This window comes from Sminthopsis crassicaudata, chromosome 2 (assembly GCF_048593235.1).
Source record: "Sminthopsis crassicaudata isolate SCR6 chromosome 2, ASM4859323v1, whole genome shotgun sequence".
NCBI classification, from domain to species: Eukaryota; Metazoa; Chordata; class Mammalia; order Dasyuromorphia; family Dasyuridae; genus Sminthopsis; species Sminthopsis crassicaudata.
Genome location: NC_133618.1, coordinates 57,955,344 through 57,969,850, shown reverse-complemented (window position 1 = coordinate 57,969,850; position 14,507 = coordinate 57,955,344). Strand labels below are relative to the sequence as shown.

Below are 14,507 nucleotides of genomic sequence, written 5' to 3'. Positions count from 1 at the left end.
CCGCACCTCGGCCCCTCCCCCCGGATTTGCTTTGGGGCCTTGTTCTAGGTTTGAGGAGTTCTAGGCCTGTCTAGCACCTAGATGCTGATCCCAGCTCTGCCGTTTGCCGAGGGGACCGTGGCAGGAGTCACCTCAGGGGCCGCCCGCATCCACTTCCGCAGGGGTCCGAGCCGCCTTTGCCTATAAACATGAAGATCCCCGAAGCAGTTAAACCCCACATTCAGCCCAAGGCACGGTTTTGGTCAGTGATGGGCCTTTTCTCTGCTCAGCGTCCGAAGGGGCCCCAACCTCGGTGCAGGACCTTCCCGTTAGGATGAGGGCTTGGGCTGGGACCTTGGAGAGTCTGCTCATGTGCCCCATTAAGTCCTGGCTGGAGACTGGCGCCCAGAGAGCTCTCCCAAGGACTGCTCTGATAAAGATGCACATTTAGTAAGAACGGGTTAGCCCTTCCTCCTGACCTTTGGGAGAAAGCCACAGCAGTTGTAGAAAACCCGTGTGGGGACGTACACGTGGAAGTAAGAAAAACGTCCGGAGTGCGGGGTGCAGCGGCCCTGCTCCTCCCTGCCTTGTGAGCCCGAGGATCAGTTAGACATGCGGTTACACCGGGTCTCATTCGGCCAAGTTTCCTATTTAATGTTAGGGCCAGGGTAATGCACACAGTAATTAATGCTTTTGGAAGGTTTGTCACTTAGCCCATCAATTAAATTTACTGTGTGCCAAATGCTGTGCTACAAAGGCAACACAAAAGGGATACAAAGGCTGAAGGGGAACTTAGTAGCCGATTCTAGGAACTTCCGTGTAAGTGTAATTCACATTGCAAGCTCATGGGACTCAAGCGGAGAGTCAGAGGAGAACTTGCAGACTGATCGTACCCAAGCTTTTGACTCCCTAGTGTTGGCAGAATACTTTTCCATCTTCTTACCAAAAGCTTTAACAAAACAGTAATTATGCATTGCCTATGTGTCCAATAGGCCTTCCACTGTGTGAAACTTAGTTTTTCATACCTTTCTACGTTAATCAGACTTTTACCCCAAACATTTCATATCCTTTCTTCTATCTAAATTCCTACCACTTTTTAGCATTCAGCTCAAATCCCATTTCTTTCTTCAAAGCGATTTTTTTCTTTTTTTTGCTGAGGTAGTTGGGGTTAAGTGACTTGCCCAGGGTCACACAGCCAGGAAGTGTTAAGTGTCTGAGACCAGATTTGAACTGGGGTCCTCCTGAATTCAAGGCTGGTGCTCTATCCACTGTGCCACCTAGCTGCCCCTCCTCAAACCATTCTTTAGAAAGCTAGAAACTCTCTTTGTTCTGTTGCTATTTTCAATTTATTTACACTTGAATTTTTTATTAAAAATTTTTTTTGTCAATATTTAACTTATCACCATCTAAAGATTTTATTTTCACAATTGTTGTTGTGTTTCCCATTAAGCTGTAAACTTGTTGAGGGCAGAGACCATTTTACTTGTAATTTCTCAAAATGCCTTGTACATAGCAGCCACTAAGTAAATCAATAGTTAATCTATGTAATAAAGCCTTGGAGCACTTGAAAAAGTATAGTTATGTGGCCTTCAGTCCATCCTTTGAAGAGCTCATTACTGTTGTAAAAGCTAGTAACTCCAAGATATTTCTAGTGAAAGCTTGCTTCACGATGGGAAGGTGCCCCTTAGAATTCTGCATCTACTGTTTTTTTAAAATTTCTTTTTAGAAAACAGTATTATTATATTATTTACTGTATTTATATTATACATATGCTACATATAATATAAATATTTTAAATACTATTTTTCCCAATTGCATGTAAAGATAATTTTCAACATTCTTTTTAAAATAAGATTTCAAGGTCCACAGTTTTCTCCTTTTCTCCTTCCCATCTCTCCTCCCCAAGATGGCAAGCAATCCAATATAGATTATACTTCATCCACTGTTTCTTAACAGAGTTCTCAAGATTTCTACAAGCTCTTCAAGAAGAAAGGTGAGAAAGCTGACCTTGACACATATAAAGCTATGTTTGATTTTTATCTATGGTAAGCACAGAGAGAGTTCTTAGGGATGCACCCTACACAGCATTAATATCACTTACGTAGGAGCACAAAATCAATCACATTAAGGACCTGAAAACCATAAAGTGATGCTTCTCTCCTTATACCATTAATAATAATGGTATTATTATATATAGACAACTGTATAGATAGGGACTTGACCTCTGATGTCAGTGACATGAGGAGTTTTTGGTAAGGAATTCCTTTATTACTATGTGTTCCTTCTCTGAAACAGTCTTAGTGACCTTCAAGACTGATCTGGAATTGCCATAGGCAGTCCTCAATCTTTTCTACCTCTCTGACGCTGTTGGATCAGCCAGCCACCTTGAAATTTTTTCCTTTACGTTTTCAGCACATCGCGCTTTCCTGGTTCTTTGGTCTCTGCCTGCTGACTGTTCCTTCTCTTGTCTCCTTTGTAGGATCCTCTTCTAGATTATACCTATTAAACTATGGATATCCCACAGAACTTGGATCTGGGCTGCTGCTTTTGTACTTGATGATCTCTTCAGCTTCCATAGAGTTAATTACCATCTCCTGCTCCACCTTCTACTGACTCCCAATCTTGCATCTCCAGCAGCTGCCTTTCAGATACCTGAGACTAGATTTCTTGTAGACATTTTAAACTCAATATGTTCAAAGCAACTCTTTTTAAGCTTACTCTAAACATTTTTTCTTTTTTAATGGTATTTTCTTTTTCCAAATACATGCAGATAGTTTTCAACATTCACCTTTGCAAAACCTTGTGTTCCAAATTTCTCTCTTTCTCTCCTTCCCTCTTCCCTTTGCCCCTCCTAAGAAAGCAAGCAATCTGATGTAGGTTAAGTGTGTGCAATTATTCTAAACATTTTTATGTTTGTCATGTTGCACAAAAATCAGATCAAAAGGGAAAAAAACCCCAAGAAATACCCCCCCCCACTCCCAAATAATAAAAATACTATGATTTGATCCACATTCAGCCTTCAGAGTTCTCTTTTTGGATGTAGATGGCACTTTGTATCACAAGTCTATTGCTTGTTGTATTCATTGTTGAAAAGAGTCAAGTCCATCCTATTTGTTCATCACATAATCTTGTTACAATGTTCTCTTGATTCTCCTCACTTCATTCAGCATCAATTCATGTTAAATCTTTCCAAGCTTTTTTGAAATCATCCTGCTATGATTTCTTCTAGAATAATAATATTTCATAACATTCATATACCATAACTTATTTAGCCATTACCCAACTGATGGGCATCCACTAAGTTTCTAGTTCCTACAAAAGGGCTGCCACAAACATTTTTGTACATGTGGGTACTTTCCCCTTATTTATGATCTCTTTGGAATACAGACCCACTGCTGGCTCAAAGAGTATGCAGAGTTTGTAGCCATTTGGGCATAACTAGCAACTGTGTCTTTTCACATAAGTCATCCCATACTTCAGACTTTCCTATAACAGTTGAGGGTACCATATAGCTTGACTTTTCATTATCTTTTGCCCCCCTTCACATCTAGGACATTGCTAAACTTGTCAATCTCACCTCTGCCATATCCTCAGACACATCCCTTTTTTCCCCTCAGGCACTGACCATTCTAGTGTAGGCCTTTATCACCTCATGCCTGAATTATTGCAATAATTGCTGGTCTTCAACTCTCTGCCCATTCCAGTGTATCCTCCAGGTAGTGATTTTCCCAAGGCGAAGGTCCAATCCTGTCTCTCTCCTTCTTATTAAATTCCAGTGGCTCCCTGTCACTTCTAGGATCAAATACAAAATTCTCTGCTTGGCCTTGAAGGCAATTTATACTATAGGTCTCCATCTTCTCCCTTTTTACACCTTGACACAATTCTTTGATTTGGTGACACTAGATCTTGTTACACTTTGCTCCCTTCAACATGCTATCTGATCCAGAGTCCCCGACATTCTTGCACAAAAAAAAAAAAAAAAAAGACTCTCAGCTCCAGGTGTTTGTGTTCTCTGACCTCATGCCTGCAATATTCTCTTTCCTCATAGCTACCCATTAGTTTTCTTTAAATGTTAACCAAAATTCTGCCTTCTGTGGGAAGCATCATGTCTTTCCTCTCTTATTTCCTGTTTATGCTGAATATAACTGGCTGTCTCCTCCATTAGATTGAGATATCCTTGAGATAATAGAGGGGACAAGAGAAGGAAATTTGGAATACAAGGTTTTATTTCCCAATGCTTAGCACAGTGTCTGGCAATAAATGCTTACTGATTCTGTGACTGAGAGTTTGTGATTGTGTGAGGTGAAATGAATCGGGATTTGAATTCAGGTTTCCTGCTTGCTGAGCCAGCCTTTCATCAATTCTGCCACTTGACTTCTCCAAGTTGTCTATCCTTTCTAAAGAAAGAGGAGGAAATGAAAGCTTGTGCTCAGGGACTGCTCAATGGGTTAGAGATAGGCTTTGAGCCTAGCTGGGTCTTTTCTGATCCTGACTTCAGTAAGGTTCTTATAACCATCCTGGGTGATTAAATAAGGAAAGAAGCACAGAGCAATATAAAGACCAAATGATTCTATATTGAGCCAGAGGAAAGATGCTCTGGAGTTAGAAATTCCACTTTTGACACTTATAGTAATCCTGTGATGCTAGGCAAGTCACTTAACCAGCTGTCTTAGTTTAAAAATGGCCAAGTGTATAGTGCTTTGCAAATCTTAAAAGCACTATATAAATGTGAGCTATTGTTACAAATATTTTAAGGATTCAAGGATCAAAAAGTAAATGTTCTTTGCTGATAAAAAATGGTAGAACAGGCTAAGAATGAGAGTCTCCTGGTTGGCCCTCCAGCTTATAGCAGTCAAAAACACAGTACTATTGAGGGCTAGAAGGGTACCTTCATTGTTTTCCCTTTTCTGAAACAGTGGATTACATAGGAGAAGGGTTTGAGGTGATGAGGAAAAGAAGCAGCTGTGAAGGTTATTTGAAGGTGGAGGACTTTGAAACTGTGGAGGCCAGATTGAATTTGGAAAGAGGACAAAATGGGAGGACTTGAGAAATTGAAGAAGTGTTGGAGCTTTAAGTATCCAAGAAATAGACAAGAGAGGAACAGAAGAAGGTGAAAGATCTAAGAAGAAACAATAGGAGAAGGATCTAGTTGAAGAAAAAAGTAGTTGGTAAGACGAAAAGTGAGACGAGAGGTGAGAGTTTGGTGGTCAGAGTGATTAGAAGTACTGAAGGTGAGCAAAAAAGGTTGACATGAGGAGACTCTCTGGAGCTGACATCACAACAGTTCCTGGGGGTGTCACAAAAAGTACAGACTGAGCATCTCAGCAGAGAGAATTCTGGAATGATGTGCCCGGATACTGTAATGTCTTCTACATGATCTAAGAATGTTCGCCATGGTACTTGTTCCCAACCTTTTCTTCTTTCTCTTCCTCCACATTTACAAGGGATGACCAAGCCTTCCTGAGTACTATTTAGCCCATCTGGCCTGAATTCCCTCAGCCATCCTTCCCTATTCCATAAAAACTTTTCAACATCATTGCACGATTTTTTTTTTTTTCTCCTTCCCTGGGCTTAGAAGAAGGATCCATAGACATCACCGAGATTTGTATCTTTGAGCCTATTCTCTTCTTGTTTTATTCTAGGACCTGGACCTGGCATTGGCTCTGTCTCATGTTTCTCTAATCTCCCCTTTTCCCTTGGCTTCTCTGCATGCACACTGCATATGGATAGTTTTCTCAGTCTTTTAAGGAAAAAAAAAAAGCTTCCTTTGATTCTTCTAATCTCTCTAGCTCCTGTGCTATCTCCACCCTTTCATTACTAAAGTTCTTTCAAATGTTTTCTACCAGTGCTTCCATTTCCTTCTACCAGTGCTTCCATTTCCTCATATATTTTGCCTTCCACACTGATCATGACACTGAGATTTTTTTCTCCAAAGGTCATTAATAAATTCCTGATGAGTAGATCTAGTGTACTATTTTAAATCATCATCCTCAAATTGATTTTGACTTGGCCATTCTTTACTACTACTTCCCATCTCTGTTGATTGCATAGATTCTATACTCCCTGGTCAGTAAATCAGTAAACATTAAGTGCCTACTATGTGCCAGGAATTGTGTTAAGTACTGAGATAAAAAAGAGGCAAAAGACAGCCCCTTCCTTCAAGGAGCTTGCAGTTGAATGGGGGAAATGACAAATATTTTCAAACAAGCTGTATAAGGAATAAATAAAAAATAAGAATGGGAAAGTACTAGATTTAAGAGAACTTGGTATAGGCTTCCTGTAGAAGATGGGATTTTATATGTTACTTAAAGGAAGCCAGTAAGTATGGAGGGGGGAGAGAAAACATTACAGTGTCACTAGATTGAAGAGTATATTAGGGTTTAAAGTGTGACTAGGGAGATTAGAGGGAACCAAGGGAAAATTAAAGAGCTTTGAAAGCAAATGGAGTGATTGCATTTGCTCTTGGAGGCAATAAGGGGTTACTAGAGTTTATTGAGGAGTGGGGTGACATGATCAGACCTGTGCTATAGTAGCTGAGTGGGGAACAGCTTGCCTGGAAGACAGACTTTAGGCAGGCAGCCTTGCTGGCCAATTATTGCAAAAGTCCAGATGTGAGATGATGAGGGTGGCCACAGTGTCAGAGGAGGGAGTGGGGCATAGCATAGAAATGGATGGCTTTGGCTAGAATATGGGAGTGAGACATTGTGAATTGTGCCCCCATTCTGCCTTTATAATCCTTTCTCCTAACCAGTTCTGCTGTGGTTGCTCTTTTCTTTCTGTGTTCTTCTTTGGCACTCTCATTTGTTTCTTGGCTTCTGCTGTTAACTCTGGCACATGATTTTCAAATCTCTCTTTCTAGTATTCATTTTTCCTTATAAACCCTGCACCAGAGTCCACTCCCATCGTGTGTCTTCAGATTGGACATCCTTTCAGCACCTCAAGTCAGTACACTGAAGACAGCTTTTTTTCCCCCCTTTAATCCTGATTTGATTACTCAGTTTCTAAGAATAAATGGAGATGGGATTCTTCTCTTTTCATAGAATTTAATTTGATTTTTGGCTTATCATGTGATTTTCTGCTTAACATTTGAGGCTCTCCATAGTCTAATACTGCTTTTTTCTCTTCCAGCTTTATATCTTGTGACTTCCCTCTGCACCAGATTATGCTGTAGTTAAAATGTGGTACTCTGCTTCTGAACAGATTGTGTACTGTTCTGCTTTTTTCTCCTTGATCTCTGTTCCCTGCCTTCCTATCTTCTTTCAGCCTGTTGAATTTATACTTTTCTTTTTAATTTAAAGCCTCCAATATGAAGCCTTCCTCAGTTACCTCAGTGTGGAATGACTTTCCTCCTCAGACCTTTTAGGATGCTTTGGGGAGTATAACTGGGTTGCCTCTATTTGATTGTTATCTGTGAGTTCAATGAAGGCTGATCGTACTAAATGTTGGGACTCCCAAACATTTAGCACAGTGCTTTGCATAGAACAGATACTTACTTAGTATTTCTTGAGCAAATAAGTAAATGAACCTTGTTCAAAACAAGAGTTTGCTTTTTTTCTCCCTAAGAAAAGCCTTTAGGTGGTTGATATAGTTGTTACTAATTATTGAGAACCTAATGTTGGTGCTATAGTTGCAAAAACAAGTAAGTTCCTGCTTTCAAGGAGTTAAAAATTTAGTGTTGATGATGGTGAGAAAAACACACAAGTAACTAATGCAAACTAAGATAAAAGAGCCATGCCTTTATTTCTCCTTATTGCCTAAGGATAAATAATAATTCACATTTTTTTTGAAAATGAATCTTGATTTTTTTTTTTATATAAGCTTGATTTCTGACTATTCTTTCCCATTCTCCTTCTTAGTGTGCCATCTAATGAAACAAATTAAAAAAGAGGAAAAAAAATAAGTAAAACCAACCAGTGTCTTAACTTGGCATTATTCCACATCTGCAATCCTGAATTTTGCAAAGAGGGGAAGGAAGACCATTTTATCAATTCTTCCCCGGAGCTAGACTTGATCATAATTTGTATATACAGTGTTTGGCTGATTGTATTTCAAAGAATAGCTATTTCTAAAGCACTTTGGCTTACATTACATTGAGAGAGGTGGTACAAGGCCTCTCTACATAGTCCCATTTGACAGATGAGACTTATAAGTGCCATGCCCTAAATGTGGTCACAAACTTTGTGTAAACTTAATGTAAACTTAATCTCTCTCTTCACTCCAAGCTGGATACCTTTTCCAGAATTCCAGATTACCTCTGGGCAAACGGGTATTGTGGGGGGGGACTTCAGAGAGGCCATATTGTTGGAAAGGATCAGGGAAGTCTTCAGGTGGGAACTATCCTTGGGATCAGGCCTTGAAGGATAGGTGAGATTTGACAGTAGATCTGGATAAGAAAGACATGGAAACAGAAGAAATAGCATAGTAGGGTTGGACTCAGATGAGACCCACCTTCAAATCTAGTCTTTTATACTAATTGTATGAGAGTAGGTCGCTTAAGCCAGAATCTATTTCTTTATCTGTAAAATGAGAATATATTCACTAGCAACCTCACAATGCAGATGTGAGCATCAGATGAAATAATGGACATACAATTGCTTTGTAAAACTTTAACTTCGGTGTAAATTTCCACATATCCTATTTAATGAATAAATGCAGGAAAGTATGGCACATATTAATGGATTACGGATTATTCCAGTCTGACTGGAATTTGGTCAAGTTTATATAGAGGAATACTAAAAAGTTAGGTTAGAGGCATGCATTTTGAAGGACTTTGAATTCAAAATTGATGAGGTTGGGCTTTTTTTCCCTTCATTTATATGCAAAAAAATAATTTAAGTAGCATTTTTAGAAGTGCATTAAACAATATTGATGTACATATATAATTGCATGTATATAATATGCACAAAATATATAATGTAGAAATGTAAGTTTATTCTTGTGATTTTATCTTTGGTACATTGCTTTTTTTTTATTCTTTAGAAATTAACTGAAATTGTAAGGCAGGAATTTACTTTGTTCTTTCTTCAGAACTCCTAGTAAAGTGGAAGACAGCAAAGTATTAGAAACTATGCAGTTCTGCCTGAAGCACTTGGATATTGCCAGGAGAGAGGAGTTTAGAAAAATGTTGTACTTTGTGGCTGTCACAGTACATCTTTCTGAATTTGAGTTACAGGAAGAGAATGATAATCAGATGGTTGTGAAAAGTGCATTTTCTAAAGCAATTGTAAACAACAAAAATTTATCCAAAGGCAAAGCAGACCTTGTGGTGCTGTTTTTAGTGAATCATCAAAAAGATAAAATTTAAAATTCCCAGGAACGTGACACAAAATTGTCATATATAATCATGGTTATATAGAGAGGAAGAGATATTCTGCTAGTCAATGGGGAGTCATTAAAGATAGTAGACCAAGGGTGTGACTAGTTATAATTTAGCAAAATAATTGTTGTACAAGTACACAGTCTTTATAATAGGTATTAGAGATGGGGAGAGTAGTTAGGACATTGTTGACAAATGGGTCTTGAACTAGGATAGAAGTAGTGGGCATAGAAAGAAATGAGGCATTACAGAGGCATTACAGTACAGAGCAAAATGTACAAGCTTTGAGAAGTGATTGTGACTTCACATGGACTAAGTGTAAAAAGATCATTGGCTTTGCTTGATTTACTTCAGATCTAGCTTCATAGGCAAGCTCACTGTTTACTTTTGACATTTTTTAAAAATAGCTTTTTATTTTTCCAAATACATGCAAAAATAGTTTTCAACAATTATCTTTGTAAAATCTTCCAAATTTTTCTCCTGTCTTCCTCCACTCCTTCCCACAGATAACAAGCAATCCAAGAGAGGTTAAATATGTGCAATTCTTCTAAACATATTTCCATATTTGTCATGCTATGCAAGAAAAATCACATCAGAAGGAGAAAAAAATGAGAAAAAAACAAAATAAGCAAACATTAAAAAAAATGAAAATACTATGTTTTGATCTACATTTGGTCTCTAAAGTATTCTTTCTGGATGCAGATAGCACTTTCCATCTCAAATCTATTGGAATTGCCTTAAATCACCTCCCTGTTGAAAAGAGCTAGGTCTATCACAGTTAATCATCATATAATCTTACTATTACTGTATATTGTATCGCTTGGTCTGCTTGCTTCACTCAGCATCAGTTCATATAAGTCTTTCCAGGCTTTTCTGAAATCAGCCTTTTCACCATTTCTTATAGAACAATAATATCCCATTACATTCATATACCATTATTTATGCAGCCATTCCCCAACTGATGGGCATCCACTCAGTTTCCAATTCTCTGCCATTACAAAAAGGGCTGCTTTAAACATTTTTGCACATGGTACTTTTTGACAAAGCCGATACTTTATGTGATTGTTCATGTAGTAGAGCTGTAGGTCTTTGAATTTTATATGTGTAAAATAATCCTTAGTAGAAAATTAGCCAGCCTGTTAGAATTATTTGGTATCTATATATTTCTTGAGACAAAGAGAAGCAATTATTGGTGGCATCCTCTCCCTCTTTCCCTTTCCTTTTGTTTTCTCATTTCTTTCTCCTTTTTTTCCCCTTGTCTTTCCTACCCTTTTTTTCTATTTATGCCCATTCTTGACCACTATTTCATTCCTTTCAGAGTTACTGAAGTTGTTGACTTTTAGCTTGACCCTTTATTCTTCTAGACCTTTTAACACAGTGTGTTCTGATTGGAGTTAAGCTATATTGAACAATGTTTGACAATCTTGCAAATAATCAAAGCTTCAAATCTTTAAAGCACAAGAAGCAATTAACTGACATGATTAGCCATTCTTGATTGGAATTCTTTGAAGATAGGGTGGTTTATGCTTGTTAGCACATTGATTTAGTTATTTCCACTTTATTTTGGGGGTCTTATGTATGAATAGCTTTCTGATAAGTGGACCAATGTACAAGTTCTTCTATTAAAATCAACTCAAGAGAGCTCTCTTTTCTTCACCAAAAAACAGATGGCCTAATTGACACCATGAAGGTCTTCTGTGGGCGGGCGAACCCAACAACAGGCTCAGTGGAGTGGCTGGAGGAAGATGAGCACTATGATTATCACCAAGAGATTGCAAGGTAGAATAACGCTGAACTTCAGTTACAGTTGAATAGTTATAATACTGTCAATTTAACCAACATGGAATTTATGTGATTGAACTGCAGAGATTACATACCAATGATGGAGCAGTGCTTCATGTAGTTTTGAAATTCTTTTGGAATTATTGTGTCCTTGCTGAATGTTCAATACAGGGATTAACTCATAGCTTATTTGGATGGAACACCACTTCCTTGCCAGGTCTCATTATTACTCACTGAATTTTCAACCCCTTTTGAGCCAGCCTTTGCTTCAAATGCATTGTAGTAATAATTACATTTCAGGTGTCTAGAGAAGACACCAACATACAGGCTCTAGGTTGTGTATTAATGGAAAAACATGGAGCTTTGTGTATTGGAAAAGGCTCTGGTTTTGGGATCAGAAGGTCTCGTTTTGCTTCTGCTCTTAACCGATGATGCAATAGTAGGCAAATATTTGGACTTCTTGTACCTTGGTTTCTTCATTTATGAAAATGAAGAGATTAAATTAGATAAAAGCTTAAGATCTCTTCCAGCTGTCAATCCTATGAATCTATGTAAATAGATATATGTTCTGTATTAGTTCTAATATGCTTAGTCTCATAGACTATAGCAAAAGGGAAACAAAAATTTAGGGAGTTGATGTTTATGACTTTTAAAGATCTACATGTTTAGCTGAAATGAGATTATACTTAATATGGGTTAGAATGACTAGAATGGAACTATGTATTGCTTTTTCCCTGTCCCCATCCTTGAGCTATTTCAAAATGAACCATAATATAATATCTTAAATTACCATAGTGTAGGTCAAGGAGATATGTAGGAACTTTATAGTAATAGAGCCCCAGAAAAATAGCTATAAGGCACATAAGCATCTTAAGTATTGAGAAAAGAAAAGGATAATTTCTAGTTGGAGCTTAGATATCTCCAATAGGAAAATCCCCAGATATTCTACTAGGTATGGTCTAGGTTTGAACATTTAACTTCAGACAAGAAGTAGAAGTATCCATTAAGAAATATTTCTTTTTATTTTATTTTATTTTTATTTAATAGTTTTTATTTACCAGATATATGCATGGGTAATTTTACAACATTGACAATTGCCAAACCTTTTATTCCAATTTTTCCCCTCCTTCCCCTCCCCCTCAGATGGCAGGTAGACCAATACATGTTAAATATGTTAGAGTATAAATTAAATACAATAGAAATATTTCTTTTTAAATTTTGTGTCTGTTCTTTTTTGGAAGAGTAAGGCTTCCTCAAACTCAGATGTGATCTAGATTCTCATATGGTGTGTCCCTGATACTGAAGTTCTGGAAGCCTGCTTATATTGAAAGGACTTTGAGCATAGATTTTGCAGCATTAGTCAATCAATCAACATTTATTAAGTGCCCAGTATGTGCCATGTGCTTTGCTAAGCAGCCTGGATTTGTAGATGAGTGTAGTTCAATGTTTAGAAACTTCTCACCAGTGTGATGATGTTTTTAACCACAGCGACTCTCAGAGACTATCAAAGTGTTAAAAGAGATGGAGTTCTGCTTTGTGGAAGAAATGCCCACCCCAGCAAATCATTACCCCTTGAAATGTTGTAGGATATGGGGGCATAATTATGGAATAGGCCTATAAATATATGACAACACACATGCATGGAGATACTAGGGCTATGATTTCACTGTTGGAGGTTCACCTTTCATAGGTGAATATCATAACTTTTTAGTCTTTGGTATATGGTTTCATTAATTACTGTGTCACAAAGTGAAGTGAGCAGAACAAAGAGAACAATTTATGTGACAGTATTATAAATGAACAACTTTGAAAGACTTAGGAACCCTGATCTGTATAAGGACCAACTGCAATTTCAAAGGACTCCTGCCTGATGAAACATCCTGCTCATTTCATGATGGACAGGTGAGGACTCAACACAAAATAAAACATTTTTGGATATGGTCAATGTGAAAATTTATTTTGCTTGACTATATATGTTTTTAATTTTTGTTTTCTTATCCAATTGAAAATTGAAGGGTATGGGAAGGCGAGAATGCACATTTTTGCTGATTAAAAAAAAGGAAAATTTAATAAAAAGAAAGAAATTTACTCTGTCCTCCAAAATTTGTCATCTGGGTATGAAATCTCTGGCTCTTAGTGTTGTTTCCTTTGATAAAAAGCAATGATTAGATATCAGAGGAGAACTTGAGATAACACTGTACCTATATGTATAGTTTTTAACCAAGGGTTTCTAATATCTTTTTCTTATCTTTTTCTGTTTTTAGATCATCATATGCAGACATGCTGCATGATAAAGACAGAGTGAGTATGAGAAAACTGTGTCATATTGGTATGTTTCACATTACTCTGACTAGAGAAAAGCAAAACTACACTTTGTAACAGAATAAAATTTCACCATGTACAATATATAGATTTCAAAATAAATTTGTAATTTTCACTTAGACCTTTGCTAGTCACCTAAGACTGAAGTACCAGTTTGTATAATGTATAATTATATTTAAATTTTTGCGTGTATTTTTGCTTTGTTTTAGTGTTTCTTAACTGCCAGATATGTATCAATAAATATCAAGACTTTATTAGCTATTAAAAACATTTTGCTAGTTGGCTCGTCCTAGATGTTGTATGAATAATATTGGGCTTCATTTTTGGATCTGTGTTTCCATCAATTTGGATACTTCCAACAGTCCCTTCTCAATCTGTGCAACTTTGTTCATATCCTCCCACAAATCCTCTGCTCTGGTGTTCTCTTTATAGATTTTTTTTCCTTAATGTGAATTCTAAGATTCACATATTTTACCGATAATATATTAATAAGTCCACATAACAATGACTTTACTTTTGTTATATGCAGAAATGGGAGAATAATTTTCCTTCTTTCCAGTCAAGGTTCTTTTTGGTAACATCATTCTTTTTCTTCTGAATAGTTCTTGGTCAATTGGTTAAATTCACTGATAAACCTGTTATAGACCTCTCCATTGCTCTTTGGGTGATCAACAATTTTAATTTTTTCAGATATTGATTTTCTTTGACTCATAATCCTACAGCATCATCAAATAATTATTGATTTAAAAAAAGACAGATCTGGTAAATTTAAGGAGATGCTCAGGGCTATTAAATGCACTATTGCAGAGTTTCCAAAAGGCAGTCATTATAGCGATGTTCAAATCTGGGAGCACAACTATCCATTCTGTATGTAGTGATGGCCCTACTTTGTGACTTGTCCATCCTATTGGATTTTTCATTCACTTGGTCTTTCTTAATGTGGATAATTCTGACTTCTTATGAATTTGTCTCAATCTGATGCAAATTATACATAGAATGATTATGGATCTTTCTAAGGGGCATGATAAAGATATTACAATGATATTTGGAGGTTTTATGAATTTCTCTTCCATTTAGATTCTGTGCTAGACACTCTCCATTATTCTGG

General features: G+C 37.2%; 1 protein-coding gene across 4 annotated transcripts in view; it reads left to right on the top strand.

Moving 5' to 3' along the window:
• PRMT7 (protein arginine methyltransferase 7) overlaps positions 1–14,507 on the top strand; it is a 73,631-nt gene that overhangs the window by 581 nt on the left and 58,543 nt on the right. The window contains exons 1-3 of one of the 4 annotated variants that reach the window (XM_074286363.1): positions 28–241; positions 10,963–11,074; positions 13,342–13,378. In XM_074286363.1, the coding sequence (XP_074142464.1) occupies positions 10,980–11,074; positions 13,342–13,378 (132 nt within the window). In that variant the 5' untranslated portion in view covers positions 28–241; positions 10,963–10,979. Of the gene's footprint in view, positions 1–27; positions 242–10,962; positions 11,075–13,341; positions 13,379–14,507 lie in introns of those variants that run through there. The other 3 variants (XM_074286362.1, XM_074286364.1, XM_074286361.1) reach the window with 3 other exon arrangements.